This window comes from Amaranthus tricolor, chromosome 5 (assembly GCF_026212465.1).
Source record: "Amaranthus tricolor cultivar Red isolate AtriRed21 chromosome 5, ASM2621246v1, whole genome shotgun sequence".
Taxonomy (NCBI): Eukaryota; Viridiplantae; Streptophyta; class Magnoliopsida; order Caryophyllales; family Amaranthaceae; genus Amaranthus; species Amaranthus tricolor.
In genome coordinates this window covers 18,619,843-18,630,020 of record NC_080051.1, presented here as the reverse complement: position 1 = coordinate 18,630,020, position 10,178 = coordinate 18,619,843, and the positions used below count along the sequence as shown (strand labels likewise).

The following is a 10,178-nucleotide window of genomic DNA, read 5'->3' as shown; positions in this document are numbered from 1 at the left end:
AGTCGGCTTTCCTGGGAATGGAGCAAAAGCCGACTCGGCTTTTTGTTCTGATATGACTGTTGAGTCTTTACGTTTCCCTTGAGTTGATTGCATTGGATTTCCTTACTTATTCCATATTTTTTCTGGAGTTACAAAGGAATAATTGGGAGGAATAATGCTCATGAATACCTTATTAATGATATTGATTGGAGGCCATTAATATTGGTCATCAATAGATGATTAAATGTGACATGACCCTTAGCTATACTTGGAGTAGTATAAATAGGGGCTTGGGGAAGGATGGAAACCACACCTAATTTCTGAATTCTCATTCTTGCTCTTTCTCTTTCACTTGTGTTCCTTCAAGAGAGTAATTAACTTTTGTTAGAACTTTCAAAGCCTATAATTCATCAAACACCTGTTAAGTAACATACCCTAAGTACTAAGGGTGTGTTGTGTTGTTTGTATCTCGTTGTGAATTTTCCAATTCAAAAACCAAGTACCTTTGTGGGGGAAATATCACAAAGAAAAGTGATTACACGCCTACAACAAGTATCAAGTTTCCGGGTAACGGTCGTCGTTACAAAGATAATGTTCAAGTTAATTTTTAGTGTATTTTGTAAGTTTTATTTAGCCATCAACAAAGGAAAAATACAAATTTTCAATTATAATTTGTATTTTGTATTATTAGTTTATAATAGTCTCTATCTAAATTATCTTTCTCTAATAAAATGACCTTTGAATCTAACGTAATTATCTAAGTTTAATCAATAGGTTTGACTCGACCTAGCTCAAGTGACTGATCAATTCATCAAGCTGCATGCACATGAAAAAGTAAACACTAATTGAGCCCATGCGGCCAAATTTAAAGTCCAATACTGGCGGATCCACATAGTTATAAATTATAATGGAGTAAAATTTTTTCCAATCCAGAGTAGGTTAAATAATATCTATAGGTAAAAAAATGAGAAAATTAATTTTTTTAGAGATAAATTTCAATTATAAAATGAATTAATTTTTATTAAATTTGTATATTTAAAATTTTTCCTTATAATTATTTGATATTTTGTAATATGTATGTCGTTAGATATTGTTTACAATATATATATATATATATATATATATATATATATATATATATATATATATATAAACCACTGGTTCGATCTGATCTAGTAATCCTAAGCTCCATAAAGCTCGTATCAGTTGAAATTTTGATTGGGTTATAGAAGTTAATTGCCTCTAATTTGAACTTCAAAATTATTTTGTATGGTGTTAGAGTAAAAGCGCCAATTTATTTGGTATTGAAGGTGATTTTGATCACATTTGTAGTTAAACCATGGCACAAACACTATTAACAGATATTTTGAGTGTGCATTGGGCACATGAGCCTTGCAAAATTAATCAAAGAAAGAAAGGAGGTGTAGTGGGGCTACCTAGTTAGTAGGTTGTTTTATGAGTAGCTCGTTTGAGCATTATAATGGCTCGTTTGAGCAGTCCATTACAAGGGCCACGTACTAGCGTATTTTTTGTTTTAGCTTTGTGGTACATATAATGTCCTTTACTTAGGGTCCTACTGATATGTTGGGCTATATAGAGGGCCTATATTAGTAGTATTAGATCATTATGAGTGGTGGATATACATAGAGAGAAACAGTGTTAGAGGTTCTCGAGTGTATCATTTGTGCTAGTATAAAATCTCTATCAAAGGAGCATGGTTATCAAAATCGCGATATGGATCGTATGATCTTACGATCCTACGATCCAGATCGGTGTCAGCGACTAGAATTGTGCATAGGATTGGAATCAGCCAGGATCATGCATAGGATCGGTCAGGATCGTTAGTGGAATCGGTTAGGCTCGGCTAGGATCGTAGGCGAGATCGTTAGGATCAGGTAGGATCGTTGGTAGCATCGGTCAAAACTACTAATTTAAATTTTTTTTGGTAGTATATTTGTTCTTTTTTACTTACTATGGTTTATTATTATATCCTTGTGTGTATGTACTATAAATATATTATGTATAGTGTATATCTTCTATATACTTTGTCATTTCATTAAGAATAGAGAAAAAAAACAATATTAAAAAAGTAAGATATGTATGTATTTTAAAATTAAAGGAAAATCTTAAGAAAATGTATGGGTTCTTAATGCTTTTTTAAGTTGAAAATGATCAAACAATAAACATATACATACTTACAACTTGTTAATTCTGCAAATTTGTAGGATCGTCCGATCCTACGATCCAATCCTACGATCCGATCCCACTAGTTGATTTCGATCCTACGTAGAATCCCGATCCTGATTACCTTGCAAAGGAGTAAACTTTGATCACAATATGGTTGAGTTCTTAGTTTCCGAGAGATATTAAGTTATTGTATTAAGAAGTCATTAATGAAATATAATCGATTTGAATGAGCGGTATGTAAAATCCCATTTATATTCTTGTGTGTGCGTTGTTCACCAAAAGGCTTGCTTAGATTAAGAATAAATATTTAAGAGGTAAATAACAGTCAAAGTAGAAAAATAAAGTTAATTAGATAGAAGATTAAAAGAATTTGATAGTTATAGAGTTGTGGTGGAAGAATTGGTTAGAAAGTAATTAAAAATAGATAAAATAATCCCTCGGTTTGGGGTATAAATTTAAGTTAGAGGAAGGTGGGGGAATACTTTTCTTCCAATTGAGGGAAATCATCTTCTTTTTTCATTCATCTTTTTTAGTTTACTCTATTTCTACGTCTTTTACACTTTTATGAATCACTTTATTTGCATCTCTACTTATATTATTCCATTAGTTTTTCTTTTTTACTCTTTTAATATTTATACTCAATATAAGCGAACAAAAAGAATTGATCATTTTGCTTGTGTGTTTATCCAAATAAAAGGGATAGAAATAGAGAGATGATATTTTCCTAATTTAAATATCAAAAGGAGAGATAATGAAAGGTGATGAATGGAAGGAACAAATACTTTAAAAATCGAAAGAATTGAAAATAAAACTTTTTAGTCTTCCGCTTCGTTCCTTTTCCTTATCTTCTCTTCCGTTTCTTCATAAAGTATTATCCGAATATAGTGTAAAACTTACTAATTAAGCCAACTTCTATTAAAAGTCAATTAATGTGAGGATAGGAGAATGTAGATTCATGGTCGTTTCTGACTATAGGCAAGGAATTTGCCTAGAGCCCAGAGTTAGAAAGGGCCCTAAAATTAGAACATTCTAGTTAATGAAGTAGACGTACAAATTGCAATTTATGAGTAGTTCTTTCATTATTTAAGAATTATATGACACATATACATTTTTAATGCTAATTATAATATATAGGGTCCATCTTTGTTATTTTTCCAAACATCGGTTTAAGTTCAGAATCGACCCTTTATAAACATGGTCTTTTTCTTTCAGTTTGCCTAGAGTCCACATAATGCCAGAAACGGCACTTAATGTAGTAAAATTGCAGAAAAATCATTTTACTCCTTTGTTTGATTGAGTTGACAACTTGGTACGTGAGGCATTGTGAAATGCTGAACTAGCACAATTTTGCTATCTTGAATATTCTTTAATTCACCTAGCTGTTGAAAAATGAAAATGTTTGTCAAAGTATCCGAAGGTCATTTTCCTGCATAATTTTATAATGTTGTCACGTTATGGAAAAGCTAGGATAGCAAAGGTCAAAGTTTATCAAATTTCATCTTTGAAAAAAAATTTTTGAGTCATGCAAGTTGTTGGTGGTTATATTTGTTGGTTGGTTTGCCTAGTTAGAAATATTGACTGATATGTCATTTATTTAGTTAAGTAATTTGTTATGAATATTAGCTAATTGTTATTGGTTAATTTTTACAAAAATATGAGTCAAAGCAAAAAAAAAACTAAAAAAAATTACTCATAGTAGTTTTTTGATTTTATGTTGAAATTTATTAACTAAATACCAGTCAAAAGTCAAAAATTAACTACTAATTAAATAATAAATAAAAAGTAATTTATCAAATATAACTTCAAAACTCGATAGTTTGAACATTATATACTTTCTATGTTTCATTGTACTTATATCTGATAGTAATAATTTGTCAGGTAATATATCATAATTAGTTAAAAGGTATTTCAAAAGGAAGAAGGTAGTAGATGGAATGGAGAATGAAAAAGGTGATACCTAATAATTAAAAAAGCAGATCTTGTTTATGGTGCGTTGACAACTTGACTAGGTAGAGTTAAACCCACCGGCCTAGGGTCTTCAAAAGTTCAAAGAGTTGTTTTACTTGTCGAAGAGCTTATTTACTGCATATCATTCTGGATTACTTTTTTTAATTTAATTTATTTTAATTAATTTACGTTTTTTTTAATAATCATCTCATTTTAATTTTTTTAAATCTTATCTATAAATTTATACTAGTTATTTTAGTTTTTTAATTTTTTGAAAAATTGTTTAGAATAATTAATTTTCTTACGATTTTCCTATAATAATCTCACCTATTGATTAATCATGAATAATCTCAACCTTAAAGAGTATTTTTCTTAAGTAAACCCAGTAATCTGATGACTGATAATTTAAAATAAAATGTTAAAAAAAAATATTTAAAAATGTAAATATTCAGTTTACTCTGATTTTACATTAATTTTCAATGTACTTTTTTGGTAAATTACCTACTATAACAGATCATCGGGTTACCCAAGTCTACTTTTGGCAACACTCTTTAAAGTTGGAATTATTTATGGTTAATCAATAGGTAGAATTATTATAGCAAAATATGAAAATATTAGATTATTTTAGGAAAATTTTACTTATTTTTATCCTTTATTTTATTTTTATCATATTTTTCAGTAATTTTTGTTTTCCCTAAATTTCATCAATTTTATATTAGGGGTAAGAGTATCTTCCTTTAGTTATCGTTATTTCATGATTATATGCTATCACGATCTGTGACCTTGAACCTACCCAATAACTACATCAATCTCTACAAGAAATCCTTTAAGTCCATATTTTATTTATTTTTGTCAAACGTGCTACACTAAATGACTAAATATATCCGTTTATGAAGTCGATCATTATTGTACTCATAATCAATACTCCTATTTATTAGTGTTGAGTCTCGATATAATGATAAAAAGGTTATTGTTAAAAAATATTTTTTATATTTTATTTTAAATGTGTCATTTGTTTTTACACGTTTGGCAATGCATTAAAATACTTAATAGCGATAATTGTATATAATAATTAAAAATTATAAAACTAGATATTAATAAATCTTATTTTGAGATGAATCAAGCAAGATCTCAATTGACTATATTTTAATGTATAGATTAAGAATAAAATACAAATTAAGAGTGATTGATGAATATTAACCCAAAAGCAAATAACACATTTAAAAAGAAACGGAGAAAGTAGATAAAAAGAGATAATATAAACTCATGTTCAACAACAAAATGATAAATTATCACCATGGATGTCAATTCTGCAAATACAGTCAATACTATCAAACTTATCTCTATTTCAAACCACACCAGATCTAAAAACCCTCTCAAAGAAGGTTGTATCAAGCAACGATGTGATAGAGAGAAGAATTCAATGTTAGATCTCCTTTATAATGATCGTAACTTTTTCTATACTCTCTCCAATTCATAGAAAATTGGATATTTACTTTTTGACACTATTCACTTATTACTCTTAATTTATATTTTATTCTTAATCTATAAATTAAAACATAGTCAAGTGAGATGTTGTTTGATTCGTCTCAATGCAACAATTATTAATATCCACTTTTTATAATTTTGTTATGTATAGTAAGAAATATTAAGCATTGAATAAGTGAATTGGATAGAATAAAAAAGTAAATGTCCCCTTTTCTATGATTTCTATGAATTGAAGGGTGTGTAAATTTGTTTGATTAAAATTGTTATGTATTTGAACGATTGTTACTCTGTTATAAATATTGTATAACATTTTTATCAACAAATTACTCCCTCCGAACCAATTTAGATGTCCCATTTGCTTAGGCACGATTATTAAGGATAATATGAGGTCTATTAAAAAGGGTAAGTAGTAAAGGGTAAGTAGTGAAGGATAGTTGGGTAAGTAAGGTATATGAGGGCATATTCGTAATTACTTGTGTGAACTAAGGATATTTAGGTAAAAAAAGATTGATAAAAATAAAAATGGAACAACTAAAAAGACTTTGCTAAATAAGAAGATGGAACAACTAAATTGGCTCGGAAGGAGTATTAGATTCCTTAAAAAAAAAAAGTTGAACAACAAAATTGTAGCAAATTCGAAAGGTATAGCAAATCTAGCAAAATCATTGATACGGAGACATATTTCTTTAGCTTATATTCATGGTTGCCGAGTTGATAAAAAATTGTAGGAAAATTTCATGTGTTAATTCTGAATTTTCGGCTTTTTCACGTGGCAGACACTTTTTTTAATCTACGTGATGACCTTGACCTTTTGATTTTTGCACGTGGTAGATAAAGATGAATTTTTTTTATTAACTTTATGCTATATTTACCCAATTTAATGACATTTTTTTTAAAAATAAACATCGTAGTCACCGTAATTGATAAATTTCGAAATCCAGTCGAAATAAATACTTAATTTAACAAAAAACTTAATATTTTATCTATCAAATCGAAAAGTTAAAAGGTCAAGTGGAATTTAAAAAATATTTGTTAAATAACCAAAAAAGAAAAGTCAGTGGAATTTTCCTGAAATCATATGAGAAGTACATATAGGAATGTGGTCTTCAAAGTTTCAATGGGGCTTCGTTCTAATAGTCATATTTTGTGTTATCAAAACTTGTTTCATTTGATAACAAATTATTTTTGCTTAATCTAAGTTATTTTTAGTAATAATAACTTATTTATATTGATTTTATTTTTAGTTTTGCTTAATTGAAGTTGTTCTTGATTGATGAACTATATAAACTGATAATATATGAGACCTTTGTTTTCTTTAGCTCTGGGCGGTCTAACACTTTAAATGAACCTAAAATCACCCTAGCCAATTAATTATAAATTAATTTATAAATTGTTGTGTGAGACAGTTTCACCGATCGTAACATGATCCGTTTTAGATATGAGTTGAATACTCCATTTAATATTTACGGCCCGTTTGGTAAGTGATAATAAACGGTGGTAATGAGAATGAAAAATAGTGTAATTTTAGTTGAAAAATCTTTTGGCTATCTTGATGGTCATGCATGTCTAACTTCAATCATCTCATTTTTTTTCTTCATAAAATTCATTCCATTGCATTACAATTGGGAGGTGTGGTATTAGAAGGTAATGGAAATTTATACAAAAAAAACTTTTTTGCGATTAAAGTTTATCACTATGGAAATGATATAGAATTTTTGATAAAATTTTACACTATAAATTATTTCCATTACCTCTATTTAATACGACTAACCAAACGGGTGTTAAAGTAATAAAATTATCATCTCAGTTGTCGAAAAGATCATCGCACTTCATCCAAATTAAATTTAGTTGTACTTCATATAAATAGGGCTTGTAGATCGATTTATATTAGCATTAATAATCTAAGAAAACTAACTGCAAAATGTTATTTTTAGAAATCTAAGAAGAGCATTAATAATCACAAAAATCAAGACCTAAAATTCTAGGCATTTTCTACAAATAGATTTCGCAAATCCTAACTACTGTTTTGACTGTGAATTGTTATAAAGCCATAATAATGCTAACAGTGTTTGAATTTATTTCACACCGTTTAATTGCTGAAAACTTTATGTTATTTCTGTTTTTTGATTTTGCTATGATGATAATAATATTTTTTTTAGGAAACATTATTCTCCAATCTACTATCCAATATCCGTGAATAATCATCATCATCATCCAACACAGTATATCCCGCTCATAGAAAAAAACTATGGACAGGGTCTGAGGAGGGAAGGACGACAGCAACTCATACCCATAGAGCACGGTCAAAGGAGTCCCCCGGCTCGAGAAAGATACGGAGACGTAGCTACACGTGAAAGATAAAAAGGCCTATAAATAAAAAATTAGACCCACCTACAAAATAAAATAGAAGGGGACAAAAAAACTAATAAAAAAAACGAGAGAAGCAGAATGGTAAGAACACAAAGAGGTAATCTACGAGGGTATTAGTAATTTAAAACATGGATATGACGCCTCCAACTACCCCTATCCCTAATCAGGCCCTCGGAGAGCTTTAGCTCACGCAAGTCAACTTTTATCTACTCACCCCAAGTTCTCTTAGGTCTTCCTCGACTCTTCTTACCCTCTATTATAATGCTTTATACTCTCCTCACGAGGGCGGCGAGGGTCTTTCTCTGCACATGTCCAAACCATCTCAATCTATTTTCGCGCATTTTTACAGAAATAGGGGCTACCCCTAATTTGTCTCTAAACTCTCGGTTCCTAATTCGATCCATCAATGTGTGCCCACACATCCACCTCAACATACGCATTTCTGTGACTTCCATCTTATGTTCAAAAATCTTCTTAACAGGCCAACATTCAGTCCCATATAGCAGAGTAGGTCTGATTGTCGTCCGGTAGAATTTTCCTTTTAACTTGCTTGGAAATTTCTTATCACATAACACCGCAGTGGCTGCACGCCACTTGATCCAACCTGCTTGTATGCGATGGTTTACATCTCCATCAATCTCTCCATCCCTTTGAATGATCGATCCCAAATACTTGTACTTGGTTGTATATTTAACAACTGCTTCTCCTCTGGACACCTCTTGTTCACTTACCGGTGCTGTCCCACTAAAGTCACATCGCAAATACTCAGTCTTCGTATGACTAATGCGCAACCCTTTAACTTCTAAAGCTTCCCCCCACTCATCCAATTTATTACTAACCTCTTCTCTAGTTTCTGCTACCATCACTATGTCGTCAGTGAAAAGTATGCACCACGGTACCGTCTCCCAAATAGATTGAGAAATCTCTTCCATAATGACAGTAAAAAGGAAAGGGCTTAGAGTCGATCCCTGATGTAGCCCAACTTTAACCGAGAAAGGCTCTGTTATCCCCACCGATGTTTGAATGTTAGTCAACACTCTGTCGTACATATCCTGTATAGCCTCAATGTATACTGAAGAAATACCTCTAGTCTTGAGGCTATCCTAGATGACGCCTCGTGGTATGCTATCATACGCTTTCTCCAAGTCAATGAACACCATATGTAAATCCTTTTTTCGCTCCCTATATTTCTCCATCAGTCACCTCAAAACATGAATTGCCTCAATGGTTGATCTTCTTGGCATAAAACCGAATTGGTTCTCTCTAATCACCGTTTTCTATCTTATTCTCCTCTCTATCACTCTTTCCCACAATTTCATTATGTGGCTTAAAAGTTTGATACCTCTATAGTTCCCACATACTTGCGCATCGCCTTTGTTTTTAAATAGAGGTATTAGTGTGTTGTTCCTCCATTCTTCTGGCATCCTATGTGTCCTCAAAATTGTATTAAAGAGGTTTGTCAGCCAACGAATGCCCTCTTCTCCTAAACCCCTCCACACCTCAACCAGAAAGTTATCTGGCTCGACTGCCTTTGTTCTTCCCATTTTTTTGAGAGCTTCTCCTACTTCTTCTATGGTAATAGCACTCGCTGACCCATCTTTCAATGGTCTTTAGAAGTCAGAAAATTGCTTATCTCCTCCTTTGACCCCATAGACTCATTGAGTAACTGAGAGAAATACTGGAGCCATCTGATTTTGATGTGCTCTTATCTCAAGAGGACTCGCCGCCCTCCTCATCCTTGATGTATTTCACTGCCTCTAAGTCTTGCCACTGCCTGGACCTTGTCCTTGCCAACATAAAAATCTGCTTTTCCCCCTCTTTAGTATCAAGCTTCTGATAAAATCCTCATAACCATGGTTTTTTGCCTCCGTTACCGCTTTCTTTATTGCCCGTTTTGCTTCTTTATAGCTCACTCTCTTTTCTATCCTATCCTCCTCTTCCGGGCATGCCATAAGTTCTTTAAATCTCCCGTTTTTATCCTTTATCTTCTTTTCCACCTTCTCATTCCCCCACCACGACTCTTTGAACACTTTTGGTTTACCCGACGACACCCCCAAGGTCTTTTTTACCACTTTTCTAATGGTTTCTGCCATGTTCGTCCACATTTCATTTGCATCCTTTGACTGTCTTGGGAAGCCCAATAAACTTATCTTGGTTGACAGAGTGGTGGCCATGTCCCCTTTGAGTCTCCCCCACATGATCTGTCC

General features: G+C 31.7%; 1 protein-coding gene across 1 annotated transcript; it reads right to left on the bottom strand.

Moving 5' to 3' along the window:
• Positions 1-307: 307 nt before the first annotated feature.
• Positions 308-9,515, bottom strand: LOC130813519 (uncharacterized). The gene is made up of 3 exons (XM_057679358.1): positions 9,333-9,515; positions 8,319-8,873; positions 308-379 (listed from the first exon to the last, which is right to left on the bottom strand). Exons 1-3 carry the CDS (start codon positions 9,513-9,515, stop codon positions 308-310), a joined length of 810 nt encoding a protein of 269 aa, XP_057535341.1.
• Between the last annotated feature and the right edge of the window lie 663 nt (positions 9,516-10,178).

Excerpts from the sequence above, each read along its gene's own strand:
- LOC130813519 (XM_057679358.1), bottom strand. The coding sequence starts at position 9,515 with ATGGGAAGAACAAAGGCAGTCGAGCCAGATAACTTTCTGGTTGAGGTG. Across the intron at positions 8,874-9,332 it reads AAAACAAAGGCGATGCGCAA|ACGGTACCGTGGTGCATACT; the intron begins GTATGTGGGAAC and ends TCTATTTGGGAG. Across the intron at positions 380-8,318 it reads TAGGGGTAGCCCCTATTTCT|GCTTTGAAAGTTCTAACAAA; the intron begins GTAAAAATGCGC and ends GATGAATTATAG.